Source organism: Anguilla rostrata, chromosome 10, assembly GCF_018555375.3.
Source record: "Anguilla rostrata isolate EN2019 chromosome 10, ASM1855537v3, whole genome shotgun sequence".
In the NCBI taxonomy this organism is placed as follows: Eukaryota; Metazoa; Chordata; class Actinopteri; order Anguilliformes; family Anguillidae; genus Anguilla; species Anguilla rostrata.
Window position 1 is genome coordinate 30,671,985 of NC_057942.1, and position 25,056 is coordinate 30,697,040.

At 46.3% G+C, this 25,056-nt stretch overlaps 1 protein-coding gene across 2 annotated transcripts in view; it reads left to right on the plus strand.

Moving 5' to 3' along the window:
* Window positions 1–3,903: 3,903 nt before the first annotated feature.
* Window positions 3,904–25,056, plus strand: part of LOC135233191 (ras GTPase-activating protein 1-like) — a 37,363-nt gene continuing 16,210 nt past the window's right edge. The window contains exons 1-5 of one of the 2 annotated variants that reach the window (XM_064296495.1): window positions 3,904–5,167; window positions 20,282–20,434; window positions 22,454–22,589; window positions 23,941–24,011; window positions 24,586–24,703. In XM_064296495.1, the coding sequence (XP_064152565.1) occupies window positions 4,641–5,167; window positions 20,282–20,434; window positions 22,454–22,589; window positions 23,941–24,011; window positions 24,586–24,703 (1,005 nt within the window). In that variant the 5' untranslated portion in view covers window positions 3,904–4,640. The remainder of the gene's footprint in view (window positions 5,168–20,281; window positions 20,435–22,453; window positions 22,590–23,940; window positions 24,012–24,585; window positions 24,704–25,056) is intronic. The other variant, XM_064296494.1, reaches the window with a different exon arrangement.

Sequence of the window (25,056 nt, forward strand, 5' to 3'; positions counted from 1 at the left end):
CGCCAACACCAGTCCTCTCCAGAGAAGATAGGAAATTTCTGCTTTATTTGTGTTATTTTAGGGAAATACGATCCCCTTACTTCCCCATATTTTGATTGATCTATTTTCATTTTGTGGTTCTTTTGAGGCTGTGAGCTGGGGGGGGTGGGGGCACAGTGTGATCCTTCTCCCCTGCTCTATCCCTGACAGCTGAGTCAGACCATCTCATCACAACAAATCACAAGGGATTGTAGCATAACATTGACAATTACATCATTTGTTGACAATTAAAGTATATTTGCTACCGTTCTGTGTTAATGTTGATTATTATTTATTACATATTTATATTCCCTCTTATTATTTAACCCCTGCCAATAGACATTAAGAGGAACATAACACTATTAAATATTAGGCTCATATATACAGTACAGTTGATCTATGTGGAAAGGGTAAATGTTCTTTAATGTGTCTGTAAGAAAATGTAGTCTTCAGTCATCAAACCATTACCTCAGCCTTCATTATGTTTAAGGAAGCAGTACAGCTTTGCACTCGGAATCTGTGCTTGCAGACATTTATTCTGGCTTCTCCACTAATGCATTTATCCTTTTATTTTATTTTTTTACATTAAATCCAGCTTAGTTGCAGTTTAATGTGTCCATTGATAGAGGTATATGGTGACGAAAGGCTGGAATCTGCTTTTACCATTTGATTGGTATAGCCATTGGATTGACTGAAACCAAAACCAAGGTCAATGGACTCTTCTGTCTCACAAACCCCAAAACTGATCAGCCTGCCTAAATATAAGTCCAGCACGTAATATAAGCCAGGGAAATATGTAAACATTTATACTTATTCATCCTAACCAGTGTCCCAGTCGGTATGATGGATCATGTTTTTAAATACCACAGTACAGTGTGTATTGTGTATTGATTTCCTGTTCACTGTGTGTGTGTGCGTGAGTGTGTGTGTGTGTGTGTGTGTGTGTGTGTGTGTGTGTGCTTGCATGCTTGCGCATGTGTGTATGTGTGCTTGCGTTTGTGGTTGGCGGATAATGGATAATGTGATTGTGCTGGCTGCAGCATTAAGCTTGCATCAGACTCACACCTCTGCAGGCCTTTTGCTCGTGGTGGGTCAGCACTATAGCTCTCTGCTCAACATATCTCCTATCGATGTCCTGCTGCAACACATGGCATGTGGCAGGATTTGGTTTTCACACTTAAACTGCAGCTTGTACAGCACATAATGGTACAAGCTGCAGTTTAACAGTGGCCTCTGAGAGAGAGAGAGAGGGGGAGAGAGAAAGAGAGAGAAGGAGAGGGAGAGGGGGGTGGCGGTGCCGATAAAAGAAAGGCAATCAGAGTGTTTTGTCTGTGTTCTTACCACTGTAAATTCCCCCTCCTAATATTGTGTATTTTCTTGTGAATTTCGGTGATATGTATATGCTTATGAAAAAGAACGCATGTGGCATTCTGATTAAGCAAGTTTAAAGTGAGAGAGAGAGAGAGAGAGAGAGAGAGAGAGATTGAGTTACTACATGTGGATGGAGTCATGGCCACCTTTTCTTTGTAACAGCCTCTGAACAGAGCTCTCCACTGTCATTGAGCAAAGGCTCTACAGCTTTGCGGTACAATTTATTATTTACTGTACACACTTCAGACCCACTGATGTTTTCACTCTACAGAGGTAGTCAGTGTAATAGTCAGTGGAGACTCTTCACAGAGATGACTGAGGAACCTTGTGGACCCAAGTGAAAATTATAGTTACAGTACTTGTGGTGCAGACGCTAGAAGAAAAAAATATAGAATTTAGCAGACTCCTGGCACAGTTTATAGCATAATATGTAGCATTGTTGATAACTGACGACAGATACGGTAGCAATAACAACCTTTTCAATCATACATGTAGTTGTTTTCTTCTCCCTTCTTGCACATTAAATTTTAATTTATATTGTTCTTTATATCAATGTTTACATGTTTAATATTCATCAATATTTCTACACACTCTTATTAAAAAGTTTAAAAAAGAAGTTTAAGTTCCTGATGGAATTTAATCAATGCAAAACAGAACATGGTGGAATCCATAATAGTTTGCTTGCTTTCTGTGAAATCCTTTACCTCCTTCAAGTTGACAAAATCCCATAACCGCTGCTTTCATTCCTAAAGTAAACAATGGAGGCTAATCCTCAGTGGTCACATCGCTTATAGTCAGTCCCCTTTATTGAATTTGCAGAATCCTCTGATCTGCCCTGTGCTTTCTCATTCACGCCAGTCAGATCAAACAGCTGGCAACAGGGATCAAATGCTGGTTTGTTGTTCATATGTGACTGTGTGCCAACTGGTGAAGGTTGCTGAATCATGGCTGCACAATACAGTACAGCCTGAGAGAAGAGTTTAGTGCAGACATAGGAACGATGTCACATTTTTATGGGTTTGCAGTTTTGCCCTGTAATAGTTCAGTGTATGTGTGCATTTTATTTGGGTAAAACACAAGACACAATAATATGTGTTGTTTGTGGAATACAAAGATAGCCACTCACATCTCATCTCAGCTAAGGTAGGACATGTACATTGTGTCAGGGCCATAGAGGGTATTTAAACCAGGATAGAAGGCCAGTGTGTTGAAGGTCACTGCGATGCAAACTTGGGTTGTGTTTCAGTGACCTTCCCACTGACCCAGTGTGATAGCAGTACACTATTATTTTATTTTGTAATGTGATTGTTGTCAGTGAGTTCCTGCAGCATATTGACTGTGACTCCACAGAAAGACACTTTGGTTCCTAAGTTCACCCAGGTATGTATGGCAAAACACGTTTATATACATATCCTAACTTTCATTTTCTTATGAGACAGCTTTATTTAAGGAGACTTTCCATATGAAAAACATGACAAATATAAATATCATGAGAATTGGATATTTACTAATCTAATGCAAGGTTATACTCATGTGAATACTTGGCACATATGCTGATTTAAGTTGCTAAAAAGATGCATTTCCTAAGAAAAAATTATGAGTTCTTTCTTGAGATAGACATCCCACTCTCTCTGTCTCCCCTTATTTCAACTACCAGATGAAAAATCCAGGTTCACAGTAAACGTCCTCCAGAATTTTGCTCAGTTCACTTGGATTTATTTACAAGTACAATTCTTCAGCCAGGAGGTATCAATCCATCAATTATCTATACCCGCTTATCCTGGCCAGGGTCGAAACAGGGTGCTGGAGCCTATCCCAGCATGCATTGGGCGAGAAGCAGGATTATACCCTGGACAGGCCACCAATCAATCACAGGGCACATACAGCATTCACTCACACACTCATACCTATGGGCAATTTTAGAGTCTCCAATTAGCCTAGCTGCATGTCTTTCGACTGTGGCAGGAAACCGGAGTACCCGGAGGAAACCCACAAGGACACAGGGAGAACATGCAAACTCCACACAGAAAGACCCAAGCAACCAGGAGGTAGAATTAGTGAAATCAGCTGACTGAGTTCATGGGTGGAAGAAAGCATGGCAGGACATTCACTTTCTGACCCCTGCACTTTCCACCTCCAACTGCTGGTACTTAATCTGAATTACGTATGTAATTACTTAAGTAAATATCCAGCTGTATAAATAGATGGTATGTAAAAAATATAAGCTGACGTGCAAGATGCTCTCGATAAGAGCATCTCCTAAAGGCTGGATATAATGTAATAATGAATATAGGCTACAGCTATAGCTGGATAGTTAGAGGCAATTCAGTTAAATAACTATTTCGTTCCACGACATAAAGCCGAGGAATTAGACTTTCGTTAGTTAGTTATGCAATGTCCCTTATCCGCCAATTAAGGCACAGTGCATTCAAAATGTCAATTGTATTTCCCTAGCACACGTCCTGCTACAAAAGACAATGAACTGTGATAACAGATGACACGGATTGAGGGCGTCCTTGCTCCGTTAGCTCGGCGTTCGCTTCGCTGGGTCTGCGCGAGATCGAGCACGCGCTCCGAGAGAGAGCGTGTGTGTGTGTGTGTGTGTGTGAGAGAGAGAGAGAGCGAGAGAGAGAGCAACCAGCCCTGTAATCAAGAAAGAAAGAGAGAACTTACGCAAGAAAGAAACATTGTCATTTTCTCACCTGGCAGCACGATCAGGATAATCGCATTGCATCGGAGGACCACATTACAACACCGGGCTTTGCCCGGCAGAAACAACAAACAGCCTTTTGGAACTCAGTGGAAACAAAACAAAAAACAAAACAAACAACAAAAAAAATCTGGGGCGCACACTGACAATAAACAACACACTCATCGACAAGTGGACGGCTCTGCAGATGGGATATGGCAAGGAACAGGGACGAAAGGAAATAAGCGAGTGTTCTTTTTGCCCCTTGTGCATTTAAACCTTGCGTTTACGGTAATCTCCATTTTCATAAAACTTTAAGATCAGAAGAAACAATGAAGACTTGAAACTATTCTCGTGTGACGTTTTGTTAGTTAGCTGGCTAAAAGCTAGCGGTTTTTTCTGTTTAGTGGAGTGTGTCCGGAGTAACGTTGGCTAGCTGTTAGCTAACGTGTTGTTTTGAAAGTTTGGCATTTCTTTTCCCTAAAGAGTGAGAGTGTTACAGTTGGAGTTAAAGGGGAAGGATTGCTTCTTGACTTCGCACCCTCTGCACGTTTTTTTGTAAATGATGGCCGCTGAGGTCAGCACCGAGGAGACGGGTTCGGTCTCAGCTGGGACGGGGGGTATGAGCGGTGGAGGCCCCGACACGGCCCATTTTTTATATTATACCAAACCGAGGGTGCGGGTCAGCGAATTGGGCTCAGGAGCAAATCAAATCCTCCGCCAGTCACCCAACAACTCTCCCGACTCTCTCCTTGAAATGCCGATGTACCCGGTCCCCGGAGGGGATCTCTCAGGATCAGTCTTGCCCGTCGCTGGGAGTGGCAGCGGTTGTGGACACAGCATTGCCTTTGGGACAAGCTCAGGAGCCGACATCGGAGGATCCTATTCCCCGATTTCAGAGGGATTGAATAGCGAGATGTCCTCGATGGGTCTGGACGGGCCCGCTTACTTTCCACCGTTGCCACCCCCTCCTCCACCGCCAAACGCTTACGGGACTCTCGGCACAGTGGATGAAAACGATGTGTTGGATGGACCAGAATTCGAGGAAGATGAGGTGACATTTCGACTTACTGCCCCGCCCACGAACCAGTAAGGAGGTTTCACTGTATTCTGATGATGATGGTAGTCAATTTATCTTGAATTTGCGTTGAGAATGTGTGAGTACTAGAGTAGCCCAAAGTATGTGTGCCATTTAGACTTCTAACGGCACTATTTTGGAAGTTTCTTTTCAGACTCAACTTGTTGAATACAGCTGACGTCCTGAAATAACAAAATCACATTTTCTTTAAGTGGGGCGGGATGTAGAGTGAAGAGACTAGACAGCTTGGGCACCCCCTCCTAATTCTCCAGTATTCCGTTTTCTGATGCATGCGTAATCCACAATGCCAGTGCCGCATGTGGCAATTTAATTGCAGTGAGATTCGTAGTCAATGGAAATTGATTGAATCTCAGTAAATGAATTACTTCCACAGACCCGAACACGTAACATGGACATATAAAGGGTTGTTTTTCCCTTTCTTCTCGTTATTTATTGATATGATGCTTGTCCACATCTTGTACGAAATGTTGACGGGGCGTTTTTGAATAGCTGGCCAGTTGTGCAGTGAGACGAAGTAATGGAAGCCGACAATGGCCACGAAACGGTGCGGTCAGGCCGTATCGTTTGCTCAGGAACGAAAAGCGATACCTTTTATTTATCTGTGCTGTACGTCTTTGCTTCTGTTTCACGCCGCTGTAAATGCCTGTACGCATATTCCTCGCACAATGTCTCCGTTACGTTCCTCCTTCTCTTTAGTGACATAATCTTGAACAGACATGACAGAGGTATCGGTCTGTATGCAATGCACTGAGTCTTGAAAGAAGGTTAGATAGAATCAAAGGTACACAGTTCAAATTATCAAGGATAGTTTTAACGTGTATGCAGCCAGCAACTTTGAAGAAAATCTTTTTTTGCGGTCCAAAGGGTCATATTCCTTAAGGAATGACCCATTTTTGCTGAAGTTGCAATGCTGTTTCATCAACCTACAACATTCCCCTACTGTAAAGTGAAAAAAAGTCTCTAACTATGGTAAATGGTAAATGGGACTGCATTTATATAGCGCTTTTATCCAAAGCGCTTTCCAATTGATGCCTCTCATTCACCCACTCACACACACACACCAATGGTTAAAGGCTGCCATGCAAGGTACCAATCAGCTCATTGGGAGCAGTTAGGGGTTAGGTGTCTTGCTCAGGGATACTTCGACACAGGGGGATCTAACCGGCAACCCTCCGACTGCCAGACAACCGCTCTTACCTCCTGAGCTATGTCGCCCCCACTTCTCATTTCTGGTTAGATTTTATCTGGGGCAAATTACAGCAGCAACTGTTAACGCTGCAGTACCCGCTTCAGTGACACTGTCCCTGCTTCGTCTCATCAGAGATCTATACGGTACTGTGCAGGTCCTGATTAATTCTGTTGCCACTGCAAGGCCATTTCGATTACACGGTGGGAATCACGCCATTCCATGTTCGTTACAGGTGCGTCACAGAGGGAGGGAGAGAGAGAAACCCGGTCTCCTTCTATTTATCAAACTCCTGTCTCAAACAGCGACAAATCACTGCCATAGCTGCGTGCAGAAGAACTTATCCAGGTTGCTGTAGCAGCATTATCTGTTATTTATTTATTTTTCTTTGCAGTTTGGGAGGGGGGGATGCCTGTACCATTTCATGTATATAGGCCTTTGTGATTTATGGCTTCTAGGAAAATAAACTGATTTCGCTGCTCTGCGTCATGCTTCCCGTAAAAGAGAACGGGTAGCCAGCCGAGGTAGGGATTTATATGGCTTTCCCTCTCATCTTATCAGTGGGCTAGCAGCGCCACAGTTGTCAGTTCAGATAAATTTGAGCAGCTCCCTGGCCTTCCCCAACCCGAAGACTTTTCCGATTTGATCTGCCACGGGGCTTATCAGGCAGAGCGAGAGGTTAGCGGGGCTCACGTTTCCGATGCTCAGGCAGCGTGTAGCTAACGTTTGCTCTCCTGCCTACGCCTCTGTGCGTCATGCTGTCATCCTCAGACCCTCTACCACATCCTTGGTCGCCACCATGGTTACACCTTGGCGGGTGAAAGTGAGTGTATTGGGCAAGGCTTGCCTGAGAGCTCAGCTTGTTTGGGGCGGCAGTGTGATATTATGTTCACGGAATTGGGCTTGCGACTCTGAGGTTGTTGGTTCGATTCCCAGCAGCTCCTGCTGTATCCCTGAGCAAGGTACTCAACCTTAATTTGGGGAAATATCCGGCCATATAAATAGATTTTATGTAAAAATGCAATCTGTGTAATTCTCTCTGGACTAGAACGATCAGCTGAATGCTGACATGTGGTGTGGTTGTTTAGCAACAGAGGGTAAAAATTACATGAAAAATTAAAAAAACAGGCTAGGAAATGGGCCTACACAGATCTACCTACACAGCCGCCTCACTCTACCACCACCAGCACTGTGTGATCACACGATAAGCTATAAAAAGATGTGGGGGGAAATTCAGTATTATATAGCCCTATGTGGAGGTAGCCTAGACTGATGGGTTTCCATATGCTGGGCAGGGGACAGACCATAAAAGGCAAAGCTGTGTGTAAAATGTGAGAGGTGTGAGCTGTTTTTCTTCCTCTCAGCATCTGGGGCAAAGGAACGGTTGACATTTCAGACTTTTATTTGCGGAAATTAGACCAATAGTGCATGAGATATGGCTGAGAACAGATAAAAAAACCGCCGTATTTCTCCCGTTTTTCACGGAATACTGTGACCGCTGATCATACCCATACGTGAACAGTTATTCATTTCACTGGTTTTATGGGGGACCTGATTTGAATTTGACAGTTAAGTTTTTTTTTTTTTTTTTGATTGAAAGCATGCCCGTGTGCCTTTTTCAGGAGGGCATGCAGCTGCATTTAAATAGTTCAAAGGGAGAACGCAGCTCAGAAATGTGGGATTTAAAAGGGCAGGCAGAGAATCTAAACCAGGCATTTTACCAAATTTGAAAGCACTTGCTTACAGTGTACATTAAGCAGTAAGGTTGAAGGGTCTTAGTGATTGTCCGAGACATATGTACCACTAACTCCATAAATAGGCCTTTCCTGGGTGTGATTCTCCTATAGACCCACATCTGCAAAAGGTGGTGGTCACTGATGGTCTGATTTCTGCAGTCTTGGTCCAGTGGACTTGAGTTTTTCTGTCCCTGTCACTTGTGTGAAACCTATTTGCTTGCATTTCCATGTTACAACAGGAAGGGGAAATGATTAACATTTGAAAATGTGCACGCATAACTCAAATTTCAATGCAGTCATTGGCTAAAGACTTGCTTTAGTGTGAAACCACAATCATGGATATATTAGCCTACGTTTAAATTCAGATTATTCTTTAATCAAGATGAAGTGTGTAATGGTTAATGACCACTCTACTTAGCCTATATTTACAACATCTTTTCATTAACACAAACTTGTTAGAATTGTGGCTAACAGGATAAATCTTTGAATTCCACGGCTGTCGAACATTGTCAGCTTATGAAGGGCCGATTTTATAATGCAGACCAGCCAAGCTGGTCTAGTCACATGGCCGGCCTGTGGTAGGGCACACTTGTGTCATTACGCGGCATCATTTGACAGTGCAAACATTAGAAGTGGAGTTATTTAGCCTTTCCTTCTTTATAAGCTGACTTGCCGTCTTTGTTGAAATGTACGGGCCTATAAAGTTGCACTACTTCCAGTAACAATAGGCCGACAACCTAAAGTAGTCCTCTGTGCTGTCCTTGTGGTTCAGACTGAACGGAAGGTTCCCGTCGAACCCCACGCTCTGCTGGCTCGCCGAGTGGCGAGCACTTTTTAGTCTGCGATGAAGCCGCGTGTGGTGCACGACCGTTTTTGAAAGGCGCGGTCACGGGCACGGATCAAATACGGTCTTCACGGCTCTCGGGTTGAATGCCACTGTTTTATGAGCAGTGCCGACTTTTAACTGGTCACCCAAACACTGGCTCTGATTGAGGCATCTGGAGTCTCAGTGCACCTCCGTCGCCCATTATCCTACATTTAATGACCGTTAATGGTGTTCAGGGGCCTGTTTAAGTATTCTTCATTTGGAGAGTGCCGCTATGACGCTAAGGTCCGTCACCTGAAACAGTGTGGCATTGACCCTGTTTAATGTTGCACCCCTCCATTTAATTAGCTGTGGCGTGCGGATGAGTTTATGACTTTATTAATGAAGGTGTAGACCAAACTGCAAGCTACTTTAAAACCCTGTGCAAAATTTTGCGTAACCCTCTTAATCTCCGTACTCTTTCAATTAGGGCAAACTATTTTTGGCAAAGTGGAAGGAAGTCAACGCACTGAGCTGGCAACATGTGTCAACGCTGCACATTTGCAACGGGGGGTGGGGGGGTGACTTAAATATACATTCTGTGTGTATGATTAGTCCTGGGGAAGTCTTTCTTATGTGGCTTAGTGTAGAAATATTGATCTCTGTTCAGGTTTAAGATAAGATAAACTTTATTGTCCCCATGGGGAAATTAGCTTTGGATATACAGCTATTTCTAATAACAGCCTAGGCTACAGAGCAATACAGTGCACAACACAGCAAATGCCAATGAATGGTAAAGGTGTCCATTCACCTCCAGTATATTTTATGCTGTTGTTATTTGTTAGCAATGGGACGGCGGGTTTGATATCACTGTTCCCTCTATGTTTAGCGGCTTGATTGACAGGGGTACAAACCAATGCGTGAAGAGATTCAGCTTGCACCTCTGCTCGAGCAATCTGTTACTTCTTCCTGATTTTATTCTTTGAATTTCTGAATAGAGTACATAAGTAGTAGGCTACCAGCAGCAACTTTTCCCCTGTGCATTATGATCTACGAAGACAAAACTGATCCAAGATCAGAACTCTTACTGCGCGATGTGTTATGAATACCCCCCCTGGTTTCCTAGTATGATGGCTGCGACTGCATAATCACTCATAAGATTTATGCAGTGAAAACACGCGTCCTCGTGGGGACCAGTGTTCTTGAGAGCCCTGCACAGTAGCACTGAGGACCGCGCCTGTGCTACTGCGGTCATGACCCAATTAATACGGGAGTCCTTGCATGCACCGCTGATGTTCTCTGACAGAGAGGGTTGGCCTCAGGAACGGCTCAGATACCCTGGAGGGCGGGTGCTCAGCGGACTAGAGCGTATATGGTGCAGTCATTGGCTGGCTGGCACAGTCTCCCGGAAGCAGAAATGCAAACGGTTTCACCAGGAAAGCCTGCATGCGGCTGTCTTTCCTGGCACTGTTATTACCTGCCTGCTAAGCAGTGGTTTCAGGGTTTTCTTTTGATGTTTCTCTGTCTGTGGTTAGTCTGTGCACAATGGCCTATTGTTGTATTGCATTTTCGTTCAAATGATGAATGGATTAGTGAAAAACATTTACTGTTTTAAAATAAAAATATAGCCTATATATGGGCCACTCCCTTTTACAAACTCAATTCTCTCTTCAAATGAACAAGAAAAATAATTGGTAAAAAGAAATGGATAACTAATGTAAATACAGAATGTAAATATGTGATTAAGATGACAAGAGGGATCAAAAGCTGATGTCTAGGTGAAAACAAACTGCGAAAAAAAACAGTTTCAGAAATGGTATAGCCTAATAATTTGAGGTGAGAATTTTGTGATTCACGAGTGCAACCGCAGTTTTGGCAACCGGTCCTTCTGGGGGCAGGACTGAGCCGTTGGTTTTAAGGAACTCTGCGGTAGCAGGTTTTGATTTTCAGTTTGGATTCGCGTTGTAGATCGAGGCATTCAGGCTGGACCGCTTCAGTAAAAAATACAGCCATATAAACGGGCGACGTGTAAATGTCAACTCTGTTAGCCCCCCGGTGCTGCCTGCCGAGCAAATGGACAATGACGGATGTCAGGCCTGGAGGAGTTCAGTAAATGAAAGCTGTCCCAGCATCCCCTCTTTCTGTAGTGTGCAGGGCCCTGTTTCGCAATGCAGGATTGATGAGTTAGCTGGATAACTGCACTCGCTAAAATCCGGAAACCCTCCCAAATCTGGAACATGGACTGAAGTGAAAAGAGCCGTTCCGGGTTTTACTCAGCACCAGTTATCCAGCTAACTCGGTACTCCTGCTCCATGAAATCCACCTCTCCCAGGACTGTTTTCTCTAGCACACGCTCTTTGTTTCCCGTGCTCGTAATCCCGCGGGTAGCTCCGAGCGCTCTGACGTAGCGCCTCCTCGGTGTCGTTTTCAGCGCCTCCTCGGGGTCCCGTCATCGGGAGGCGTCGGCGCGCCTGTCAGAGGAGAGCGCGAGCGGCTGCCGACTCTTCCGCCCGCCCGCCGTCTCCGTGGACGCGGCTAAACTTAGCGCCCCGCAAGGCGAGAGCGGCGGGTCACTGCAATCATTCACGATTCCCCCCCCCCACGGCGGCTCTCATTCATAAACAATGGAGTCAACTCGAGGATAAATATTTCGCCACCGCTAACTACGGCGTTAGCGAGACGAGGGAGAGGCGGTTAATGTTCTCCCAAAAAGCCGCGCTCTGGGAAAAAGCAAACGGAAAAGTGCTTTCGGAACGGCGAGTTTCCACAAAGCGTTAGACAGGATTTGAAGCCATGAAAAGCTTCACCAGAAAAAAAGTTTGATTGGCCAGGTAAGCGCTCTGCTCTGAAAAGCTCTCGAGTGATGCGCTGACAGAATCCTCTGTGTTGAATTGCTTTTTCGGAGCGAGCGCGCGATAATCGGAATTCCAAAACAAGGGATTTGCGCCGTGTCACCTTGGAGCCGTCCTTCAGCCAAGTTATAGTTTACTTTGTAATGTTTTTTTGTTTTCTTAGCATGACCTGAACACGCAGAGTTGCTTACAAATGTCACATTATTCCTCCACGGTATCATTTACCAAGCAGAATGTGTGCTGTTGCAACTCATGTTAAGTTGCTTGCCCGAGGGTACGGTGTGTCACTTGCGTACGATCGGAATCGAGCCTGCAACCTCCAGATTACATGCCCAGGCCCTTATCCACTGTGCCTCACAGTGCTTTTTGTTGTGGCCTAAAAGTCTTTGCCATAGTGATGCTTTTATAGAGAGTCATTGATTGTGGTTTTCCTTTAAATGCGCATTTTGGAAACTTTATGAAAATTTATGGGTGGAACTCTGAAACGTAGTGCACGCCTTTATTGTAGTTAAGTAAAAGTGTTAAAAAAAAAAAAAAAATGTGTGAAAAGGGGGTGGGGTTTGTGTGAGCTTCCCCATGACAGCCTGCAGTCTGGTTGGCCGTTTGGAGGGGTCATGTGCGGTGTGTGTTGAAGAGCTGTGGGTGTTAGGCTTGTGCAGGGCATTGATAAGGGCCACTGTTTCCACGCATTTTCTGCACGTTACGCAATGTCCTGTTATCCTGCCCAATAGCAGGCTAGCGGTCCCGCTTGGTTTTCTTCAGCGTATCCTGTTTTCAAGACTATTGAACACTTCACTGTGGTTTCCTTATTTACTCAGCTTTAATGAACTCTTCTTACACACGCACACACACAAACATATGTGGGTATATATATATATATAGGCTATATATATGTGTGTGTGTGTGTGTGTGCATATGCATATATATATTTTTTTAATTACATATATATAAAAGCTTTAAATTATGTTTGTGTTTTACTGTGTACCTAGCGCTGAGGGAGAAAATGGAATTTAGTCACAGTGCGATTTGCATAACGCACGGTTTACCAGTGAAACGGCGTAGCCTACTCCCGCCAGGCATGTATGAGCGGTCAGGAGAGGTGCCGTCATTGGCTGAGAGTGCAGGAAAGCCTTCCTGTTCTCGGGGGGGTGGGGGGGGGGGGCGTGGCTGGTTTTTGGCCAGTTCTTCATACGGGAGGTGCGGGAGGTGGTTTGACAGGTGTGCGCGTACTCAAATAAAAATGAACATGAATAATACACAACCCCCCGAGGTGGGGGCCCTCTTCCCCAGCATGCTTTCTCGTGTGATTGAGTGATCTCCACCGTGGATATAGGATCTCATAATAGGGACACCCCCCTGTCCTGCTTCAGGGGGAAATTATAGAGAGGGATGTTCTCTCCTGTGAAGCTATTTGTCCCTTAAGATCATATATAATCATGTTTAATTCATGTGCAAGTTTATTACCTGCTTCACACACACACACACACACACACCATACAGACACGCAGAGACACACACACACACCCCACACAGACACAGACACTCGGACACACACACACACACACACACACAGCATACAGACACACAGACACGCACATGGGCACATGCACACACCCACACACACAGCATACAGATGCACATAGACACACACATGCACACACCACACAGACACACACTCACACACACACATCACACACTCACACACACCACACACATCAGCAGACAGCGCACCGCGCACATGCAAAGTTTTTCTAAGCCGGGTTAGGTTCGGCCGCTCCCCCCCCCCGGCAGAGAGAGAGCGGCAGAGAGAGAGCGGCAGCCCCCCCCCCCCGGCAGAGAGAGAGCAGCAGACTCCGCTCACTGACCCGGAGCCCCGCGCCGAGCTCAGTTTAGCGCAGCGGCGGCTCCCCGGTAGGATGGTGGAGGCGGAGTCAGAGCGCCGCCGGTAACACCCAGCGGGACGAGGACCCTCACCGCACCGCACCGCGGCGACCCGCGCGCTCGCCCCCCCTCCCCTCAGCCCAGACGCGACCTCACCTTCCCAGCGCTCGCCACGCAGGCGGAGATGCAGCAAAGGAATTCCTCGTAAGTCGGGACCCCGATTCCTCCCCCCCCCCCCACCACCCCCCCTTCCCCTTCCCCCTCCACCATTTTCAAAACCGCTGGAAAAGAGATCGAAGAGGATTTTTCCGCCCCATCGTCCTTCGTAGTTTTTTTTAATTTTTTTTTTTAACCCCCCACAGCCTCCTCTTCTCTCTCCCCGTCCCGGGAGGGGAGTCGTCGTGGACGCGCTTCTGGAATCGTCCGCTCTTTCGGCTCGCGGGGTGCCCTTCCCGCTGCGCCGCCCCGCTGAAGTTGCGGCTTGTTTCTCGGGGATTTAGAGCGCGCTGTAAAACACCCTGCGTGTCACGGTCCTCCCATGGCCCGAGAGAGCTCCGCTACTGCTCTTCGGTATTACGTTCCCAGTTGCATGAAGGACAGGTAAAGTGCTTTATCGTTATCCTTCCCTGGGAAGTTTCGCGGTTGGATTTTAAAACGTGAAAAGGTGCAAAAAATGTTCCTGCGGGTACAGTCGCCGTCAGTACAACAGAGAGCATTCCCTTTTCTTTTGAGTCTGTGGCAGCCAAGGTGTTTTAAAGGAGCGTGTGGTGGCATGAACACTGTTGCTCGTTGCAGTGACTAAAGCATCTTTGTGTCCCGGTTAATTCATTTAGTAAAGGTTAATTAGTGTCTTGGTGCTGTCTTCTGGCTTCCTGGCTTTTCTTAGTGATGGCACCCTCTGTACTCCATGTACTCTTCTTTGCAGAGTACCCTTCAAAACACTTCAGATTAAATTAAACCGCTCGCATTTTAATTGGTTATAATTTTTTAGTGGGAAACTTCACGGGGTTGTGAGTTGGGTTACAGGGCTGTAGTTGTACGCCTGTGCATTTTTTACTCTTGTAATTGTTACTTGTGGGTAAAGTCGTTTAACGGGAAGATGTCCGCGAGCTCTTGTCTAACCGGTGACTCCGGGCGGCCGGTCACGGTGTCCCGGCTCGGCGACGATGACAATGACGAAGAGCGACTCGGCGTCCGGGGAGACGGGAGCTGGAGCCGTCTCCTAACGGCGAACGCAGGCTGAACTGGCATCTCGATTCCCGCGCCTCTGAGCGCCCGCGCTCTCTCTCTCTCTCTAACCGTGCGATCCGCCCGTCTCTCGCCCTCAGCGGCCGACGGCTCCCCTCTACGATCGCTTGAGTTCTTCCTCCTCCTGCAGGAAGCGCTCCGGTGCCCATCCCGTCCGCACGTCTCGCACACGCGGGCGGTCGGAGGAAGAACCCGGCGGTTTGGCAGAGCTCCTGTTTCCTGTGTAGCGTTTCGGGGGTCGGAGATTTCAAGAAGCCGGCGAAAAGCCTTTTTGTGAATAATTTAAAGTTGATCTCCTCGCTGGTTATTTAGAATGAAAAGTAAATCCATTGAAATGCAAAACAATGTCTTGGCTGAGTTAGCTGGATATCTAGCCTATATATCTGCATATATGTTTTAGCTGTAGTGCTTGTGTTTTTTTTTTATAGATAGATGGATTTGTAACAGGGTTGTGATCTGTGTGTAAGCTGCTTGGAAGTGAGCAAGTGGGAGAAACGTTGGCTGGAACGTTTTGTGCAAAGCATCTGGAGCTGATGGAAGAAGCCGCTCGGTTGTTAGGAAGCCAAATCGTTCCTTTGAGTTGTGGCTTCCTTCCTAATAATCCAAAGAGCTCTCCCGCTTAACTGTTTAAATGTTGCACTTTGTTTTAAGACTGGATTCATTGCTGGGGGGTTTATGATTCGACAACGCAGTGTCTCCCATATGCAGCTGAGCAGCAAAGTTCTTTTCCCCTCTGTGTCGAGATTCACTCATTTCGGCTACTCTGGGTTACAATATTACCTCTGGGTTACTTATAATATTAGCCTACCATTTGATGCAGCTTTTTTTTTTTTCTTACAATTGTAGTTCTTTGCCTAGCCTTACTAATAAGCCAATAGAAAGAGGTCCTAAATGTCAGGCTTGATATCAGGTTCTTAAATCTTTAGAAATAAATGTAATTAGAAATCCTTTTTTTTTCTTTCTTTTTTTCTTGGTGCATCTTTCAAAAATAACTGTCGTCGTGACCGGTTGAAGTGTTTGTAGGCTGCATGTTGAGTCCTTTCCTCACTACCTGCATTTTGCTGTTAGACTTGATGGGGTAATCAGCCGTTTGTGACTTTCTGTTGTCAGGCGTACCTGTCCTGCCTTGCTCCCTGTGTGAGATTTACCGGCTCGCGTGGAAACGGAAGAGGTTTATCGCGCCGGTGCGAAACGAACCAGACGGGCGCCGCACGTCGCAACGCGTCAGCCGTGCTCTGGCCCCTCCACCCCCCCCCCCCTTTTGATCTTCTGTGTTTCCGCCCTACCTGTTTCCTGCGCACCCTCCACCCCCCAGCGCACCTCACCCCCCCCATCCCCCGTACACCGCAGCCACAGATTCATCGCGTCGATCGACGGGCTCGGGCGTTTTTTTTGGGGTCACGTGACGCGAGCCCGCGAGCTTGCGGACGCGCGGCTGCCGGGCACGGGTACGGAGGAGCTTCTCGCTCGCCCTCGCGTCGGAGGAAGTGGGGGTGCTTCCCTAGAGCACCGTAGGGGGTGAGGTTTCCTACTACACCTCTCGGTCTGGGGCTTTTCTGAGATATAGACACAATATATAACTGTGAAAGCAGAGAGGAGGGGGACGGGGGGACGGGGGCAGATGGGTGTTTTGACAGTGCTCGGAAAAAGCTGTCTAGTTTCAGTGCCGACGGAAGACCGTCTCAACGGTGTTCTTCTTCGCCTTTCTTTCTGAAGGTTCTAGAAGGCTTGTTCTAATTGACTTGACAAATGGCCTAATTAGTCCAGGTGGCGGCTGAAAGGAAGGAGCTTGTCGCGAGGGAAACGCGCGTGTGGTCTCCATCCTCACGCCTCATCAGACCGCTTTTTTTTCCTTTTCGTTCGCTGTTTACTGCTGTTGTTTTATTGTCTTTGTTTTTTTTTTTCGAGCACCTTTCATTTTGTTAGTGCTTCGTGGTTGGTGTGAGATGCGTGTATGTGTGTGTGTGTGTGTGTGTGTGTACCCTGTCAAACCTACCCCCCCCCCCCCCCCACCCTTTACTAGTAAGAAGCAAACAGTAAGGCCAGAGACATACCCTACCCAAGTAGGCGAACGCAAGTGACAACAGCTGGCCGACGCACTGGCTGTGCATATTCAACGTGCGTCGTTATGTCCGCGTGGGTGTAATAAGTCCTCTTGTCCACTGGTGAAAACAGCACAAATCGAAGAAGACGCCTTCAACCTGTTGTTACCTGCTATGATGCCGCTCGCGGCCGACGCTCAAAACTGCAGCGCGCATTTCAGGTGACACAATTTAGAACGCCACAGAGTGTGAAACCACCTTTGTGTAGCTCAGAGCGTCTTACGCAAGGTAGCCTATGTTTCAGGCCTCAGGCAGAGATTGCGTAACATCGGCAAGTTCAGGCTCTTTCTGTGAATGAGAACTCTCTCTATTGCTAACGAGAGCCAAGTTTCACTCTTTAAAAATAAGATAGCACTGTGGTAAATGTTCCACGACTCCAGGCCTGCTATGAATGTTATAACTTGCTGTAAGGTTACGGGTGATATATGCACGTCGTAAGCGGCGGTTCGGAATGCAGAGGCTTGTGGACAGCTCACATGGTGTGGCCGTTTTTTTTTCTCCTTCCTTCTGGCGCGCGTTGTGGAAGTGAAACCTCGGAGCGCGAAAAGACGCGACCGCCGCCAAGCGCCGTTGCGAAATGAGCGCGCGCAGGCAGCCGCTCGATTATTAGCCTAATTCGGAAAATTTTGCTGGTTTCGTTCCTTCTGAGCGAAATCGCACCTCTCCCCCCAGAGAGCAGGATGCTGTTCGCCTTTCGATGGCACAAAATGGCAGCCCTTCGCCGAACGTCGCTGAGTAACGAGGTCTGTGGCAGTTCTGTTGCTTGTCTGACGGAGCCCGCACCTCTGCCGATTGAGCCGACAGTGACGGATTCCTTAACGCCGGTCAATAAGCTCGTTCCTCGTCGTTAATTCAAGATGGCGGTAGCATCCATGCTTCTTGCAAAATGAACAGGACAGTGGTCAGCTTATTGTTGCCTTATGGTACAGGTAAAAACAATGAAAGCTTGTTGAAGTTGGATTGCTGCACTGGGATGCAAAGGGTTAACCGTAGTACTATATTTTGGAGGGGTGGGGGGTTGTTGAGAGAAAACTCATCATTATATGAGATATATATAGGACTACACCAGAGACTCTGTTTTTACACCTGTGCCATAGCTGTGTTACTGCAAATTACATGTTGAACACGCCATGCCTCAATGGTTCATAAGATAAACAAAAACACCTCTTTGTGCACATGTAATTATAAGCCACAGTGCCTATTAATCAGAGCTGCAGTACCGTTTCAATGTCTTCATACTGGCAGCTAAACCTCCCCCAACTTAGATCACAGTTGCAGGTGGTGTTTTTATGCGTTTTTTTTTTTTTTAATTAATCAAATTAACGACATGCAAATATAAATGAGAGGCAGTTTCGCGGACAATGCAGGTAGTCACGGCAACATCAGAAAGAAAGGTCCTGTAAACGATGCTCATGAATCAGAAAATGCTCAGCCCCTATTGCCGTGGAAACGCCGTTTGTTTATCTTAGTGCACCAGACCCATTGTGCACAATATGGAGAGCCTGACATGTATGTAGTGAATCCAGTTGATGCCAGTCTTGGTCACCCCTCAAGTCACCCTCCTGCAAGGCTAATCTTTGCTTAGGGCTCACCATTAAGTGTTTGAATTGAAGACCTGATGTCACAAGGGATTTCTGTCAGGAAGTACAGTTTCTGGCAGAAAAGAGAGAAAAACTGAAGTTATGGAAAAACTGTGACGGCCACTCAACCCTTAACATGTCTTAGCCAGGAGAATGGTCATGGTTGCATCTGAGTTCTTTGCACCTGTAAATGCAGACAGATAAACACGCGCTCTTTCACACGCAAGCGCACGCACACTCACAAGCATGCAGACACACGTGTCGCACCCCTCCAACACACGCGCACACCCACACATTCACACCCATGCACGTCTGTCCCCTGCATGCGTCTCTTCCTTCCTCCAGTCTTACTCCCTCACGTTGAAAATGTACTTTTAGATTCACTTTATCAAAGCTCTGAACGTCAGAGTTTGTTCTGGTTCTGGGTCTGGGGCCTTCTCAAATTTTAATTGCCATTATGAGAGAACCTGATTAATTTAAGAAGTTTTGAATGATTCAGCTTCTGCGCGAAAGCTTTTAACTTTTCTGCTTTACCTCAAACCAAGTTCTAGAGTGACAGTTCTCTTCAGAAATTCTGCTCTGATTTTAAACTGAAATTTCTTGTTTTGTTGCTTGACAAATTTGACATGACAGTCTTTCATAGTGAAATCTAGGCTAAATTTTTGAGTCTTTTGCAAAAATTTGGATTGATAAATGGGTTTGGAGACAGGGGTTGTTGTTTTGTTTGTGGACTTTCTTCTGTTTTTAGCCAGTGTTTAGTTTCAGTGTTCTTATTTTTAAACTTTTGTGTTAAAGTTATTGAGAATGGCTAGGGAGGATTTATTAAGAACACAGTTTTGCTGTTAAGAGAGACCCGACTTCACCATACACTTCCCAGGGATTGTGTCGCCTTTGGCTTCTGAAGCGTATGAGAGTAATATTTCATAAGCACAATGTTTTATGAATGTCTGCGGAAAGGCCGACCGACCTGGCTGAGGCAGAAGAGAGGTAGACCAAGATGGCTGCTGCTAGAGGAGGAAGGCAGTTATTGATGCACCAGTCTGAAGCGGCACACACTATTTAGGCTGTGACTGAGCAGAAGACTGCGGCCTTGACTCAAAGTCCTGTAACCTTGCTGTAGTTGGTTGATGAAATATGTTGGTGACTAATAAATGGGAAAGTGAGGCTTCATGACCCCCCTAATGGGTAGGGCTGCAATACCATGTGCAGTCAATCACTGATTTGTATAAACCAATCTAATTATAAATGAAAGTGTTGGTGACACAAACTGAGGAAGCAAGTGATAAAACATGATAGCCCTGCCAAAAAAAAATGGTTCATGAAGCATCGTACTTCCTTCACTAAGATGAAAGAATCACTTAGTCCAGTGATCTTTATTCCTGGCCCCAGCTCACTTAATTGATCAAGTAAGCAGTGAACTCACTTCACCTTGTTTCCTGGGTCTGAATTGGTTGCTCATGTTAAGGCAAAAAAAGAAACCAACAGATCCTGTGGCCCGCCAGGAACAGAAATAAAGATCAGCGACTTAGTCATTATTTGATGAGGGTTGTGTGGTTAACTGTCCCATGGCCATTGCTGTATGAACCTTACCAGGTTATCTGTGGGGGAATACCTTCCTCTGGTAAAGTAGTGATAGAGTATTTCCTGCACGAGCACCTGGTTGCCCTGACTACATACACAGGTGAGATGATCATTTGGCCGTGCCGTCCCGCAGGTGGTATCATGGGAAGCTGGACCGGACCATCGCGGAGGAGCGTCTGCGCCAGGCCAGGGCGGCAGGAAGTTACCTCATCAGGGAGAGCGACCGCCGGCCCGGCTCTTTCGTCCTGTCCTTCCTCAGCATGACCAACGTGGTCAACCACTTCAGGTGAGCGTCGTCCACGCTAGGGTGCGTTAATTTGCCTATCTCTAGCTGCAGTGGTGTCTGCTTACCGTGTTATACGTGGTACTCCCATCGCTACTCATCGCTACAGTGAGCAAACACTAGAGGTTGAAAGGTTTTTTTCTCTTAAAATTGGAGTCGATTGCATCCACCCGCATGAAACACTGCAGTTGAAGTGTGCGTGCTTTTCTAATTCCCTCACTTGTGGGGCTCTATAGGGATGGCACACAGTGGCACAGTAGAGCTAGCGCCCATTAGAGGAGATGACTGGTCCCATATGCAGTAAGCCAAGGAGCCCTGACCAGTGTAGGTTTATCCTACCACTGACAGGAAGACATGGCGTCTAGCCCAGAGGTGGACAGTTCCGGTCCTGGAGGGCCGGTGTGTACACGGGTTTTTGTCTCCACCAATTACGCTGACTAAATGAGCTAATTGGCTGAATACACTTACACTGGGTCACTCATAGATTAGATCACAGTAAAGCATTTCATACAGGGACACAAGAACAGTCTTTGGCGGTCACTCATGCTTATCAAGATATGTAGCTAAAATGTTAGATGGTGTGATTTGGCATGAAGTACTGGAAATTGACATGGCCTTCATTGCTCACCTCTGGTTTAGCTTGAACAGGCTGATAACATAGCCTGGGCTCCGGCTTGCTACTGTACTGCTGAGCCTTCCCTATAGGTTTGAGCCCGTTTTACTGTTCGATCCCCTTTGGATGTGTTCTGCTTTTAATAATGTGTAGTCTGGTTGTAAAAGCCCCTAGGTAGTATCTATTCCCATGTCCCGGGCCTCCCCTAGCCTTTAAGGGTCTGTACACAGCACTACTGGGGATGAACATGTTCTCTTTAGTCATTCACCGATATCGGTAAATGAGATTGGATCGGGTGATGTGACGTTGACCTCAAGTGGCCTGGATTCACATCCCAGAATTTCTGGCTTGTGAGCAAGAGACAACGACCTGCTGTCTCCTCGGTTACACAAATTCAAAATAAAAGCCAAAGCACAAATACCAGAATTTAGTCAACACACAGGGAATGCAACAACAGGCGAAATAATGTTTTTCGACCTTTTTTATGTTCAGAATCTTCTGTATGAGTAGTACCCTTTTCCAAAACAAGTGGGTGCAAACTGATTCATTGTTTGCCCACTGAGTGAGCGAGTGAGAGTGAGGAAGAGTTGGTTTTGGCTCAGACACAAGGCGTAGGTCCAGGCGTGGGATGGCTGAAAAAAGAAAACCACAGAAGAAGACAGAAGGGCTATTGTTAGAGGCGGCGTCTGAGCGCTGGCAGACAGGACGCCGTCCCGCCCACGCGCGTTTTCGGCTAAACCCGCATCGGACCCCTTCAGTCACCCGAAAGGGCGGAGGGCTGTCTGCTCTGGCGATTCGGCACAGATGTACGCCTCTGGAATTTATTTTCGGCAAAATAAATCGGCAGGAATGGCGAGGCCCATAGCAGGCCTTGGTCGAACCCGGAGCTGTGGGCACCTGATTAGTCATCCCTGTCATTAGTGCCATAGCGGCTGCTCTACAGATGATAAGGCACTCCCAACACCTTGGCCACTCACTTTTGCTCTCATTTTACCAGAGCGGGAAATCTTTACGCATTTCATTACTCGATTTTGGCACTCTTCTGAAATACTGTTCCCCAGCACGTCCACACTTTCACAGTAGCCGATGACTCGCACAGCTGTGTGATTTTTATAATATGTGAAAATATTTGACTTTTGTTTGAGCGGTATTAAGTAGAGACTGTTCCCAATCCCTTTTCCACAGACAGCCCAGGAATTAAATATTTAGGGCAAAGTATCTTTTCCGGGACAGACCGCATCAAAAGAGGCCCGACTTATTTCCGATAAACTCCCTATTTCAACTGCAGTCACATCCTCACTCGATTAAACCTCCGCTAGTGTGAGAAAGTGTATTTTTTTTAAATTGTTTGTTTAATGCACGTGGGCGGCGTGTGCGTTGCTAGCGGGGGTTTGTGCTTCTGTCCGCAGGATAATCGCCATGTGCGGCGACTATTACATCGGCGGGAGGCGGTTCTCCTCGCTGTCGGACCTGATTGGCTACTACAGCTACGTGTCCTTTCTGCTGAAGGGAGAGAAGCTGCTGTCACCTGTGGCTCCACCTGAGGTGAGCGAGAAAGAGAACGAGAGGGGGCGCTTTTAAGGACAAAAGCCGCCCAATTACCGGAGCTTACGCCAAAGCATCTCGTCTGTCTTCACCGTTCTCTCTGTTAATAAGTATGTGTCAGTCCAGGAAACCAAGTCCTGACAATTCTCTGGTAATAACCATAGGTCATTCCTGGGGAATGTGTCCTGGCTGTTCTCCATTAATAACCATGGGTCATGCTTGGGAAACTTGTGTTGATTATTCTCTATTAATAATTAAAGGTCATTCCGGGAAACCTGTCTTGGATATTTTCTATGAATAACTATAGGTCACTTCAGGGCACCCTGTGTTAGCTAGTACCCATTCATAATTATAGCTGTAGGTGACATCAGGGCATTGTTTGCGTTTCCTGCACTAAGTCCGTCCTTCTCTCGGTGGAGATGAAAGACCAGGACTTGCCCTGTCCCGTACAGGTTTTGGGGTAATAAGATATTGCACTGTGCTGTGGGGGCAGAGGGAGATCAGCTGTGTTGTGGGGGGGTTAAAGCTTGGTTCCCAAACTGGGATGCCAGTACCCAGAGGGGTGTGTGGGGTGTCTGCTGGGCCAGTGTGGCAGGGTTCACTATGCTCTTAAAGGGAGGTTTATTTTCTGTTAGTTTAATTATTATTATTTGATATATCTTCAACTTTAGTGTATGCTTTGATTGACCCTGATGGCTTTTTTGTGCCATGAAGGGTATTTACTGAAGTTTCTTGCTGGCTTTGCAATAGCTGGTACAGTATTTATCTCCAGAGGTCGTACGTGTGTATATTACCCCATTATTCTTCCAGAAATCATGTTTAATATTATTTTCAGTTGGAACTATTTCAGATTGTACAAGCAGCCTGAGACCACTCCACTCAAGGAAAGAAGTACTGGCACTTTAAAATATTTTGTTCAAGCCACGACAACTAGCCTACTCAAACATTTTAATTTGTCCAACGCCAGCACTACTGCACAGAATAAGAATCGGAATAATGTGTGCATGGCAGCAGTGGATCTGGCCTGGAGCACAGACCATAAAACACAAACTGAGCTGTGCTGGAACCAGGCTGCTGTCTGAATGCAGCTTTTTACTACTACTACTACTACTAATAGTAATAATAATAAGAATATTGTTATTATTATTATTATTATTATTATTATTATTATTATTATTATTATAGTAGCATTTTGGACAGGTGTGGAGAATAATAGTATTTTCGATTGTACTTCTGATTTTTATTATTATTATTATTATTATTATTATGATTATTATTATTATTATTGCTACTATTTTAGCGTGCTGATTGGTTGATGACAGATTGAGTGAAAGGCTCTGTGTGTCTACAGCCCGTGGAGGACAGGAGGAGGGTGAGAGCCATCCTCCCGTACACCAAAGTGCCAGATACGGATGAGATCAGGTGGGTACAGGGCCACGCCCCTTTATCTGTTGGAGGGCATCCTTGTATCGGTCTTCAGGCTTTTCCTTGCCTCAATATAACGCCTAGACTAAGAGATAAATCAGTTACACTTGTTAAGCAGTCTGGAGCTCGTGTCAGTGATGTCAGTCTGAAGTTCTCTGTGCACGCATACACACACACATACATACATTTACACGCACACTGTACATACACATGAACATGTGCGTATACAAACCCAGAAATGTCCGGTATATTCTAAGGTGCGGTATGTGTGGTGAAGTGAAAGGCCGGCTCTGCTTCATGCGGATTCCTGCCGCTTATCTGTATGAACCTGCTGAAGCATGCACCGGCTAGGCCTCAGCCTGCAGGAGCCACCTTGAGTCGGAATCGCGGCCTTGCAGGAAGTGATGAAAACAGGCTGCCAAGTGGCCCGTGAACCCGACGACACACGCGCTCCGCACGGCCTCTCAAATTATTTATTTTACAGGCTCACAGATATCCAGATCTCAGTTCTGCATGCACGTTTCGTTAATTTAACGCTAACACTCGTCGCTCCCCTCTCCGTCCCCGCCAGTTTCCTCAAAGGGGACATGTTTATCGTTCACAATGAACTGGAGGACGGCTGGATGTGGGTCTCCAACGTCCGCACGGAGGAGCAGGGCCTCATCGTGGAGGACCTGGTGGAGGAGGTGGTGAGTACACGCATCGCCGCTCACGTGCCTTCCGCTCTTATTCGCTGGGCATTAAAATGTGGCATGTGATCAAGTCACATTCCATGATGGTCAACCAAGTGTCTTCCATACCATCCCGTGTGACCTTCTGCCTGTTCTCTCAAACTTGGTCACATCATTTCTAACATGCCCTGGTCAACATCTAGTCCATACTTGCAGTCTCGAACTCAGATCAGCCCACAGTTCTTGGTGGGCCGAACGTCTTTTACTGGTTTTCACAGGTGAAAATGGTAGGAAAAACCGGACCCTGTTTTTCAGCTGTTTGGCTGTTGTAGGCTGCATATTTGGTGTGAATTCATATTTGGTCACCTGAG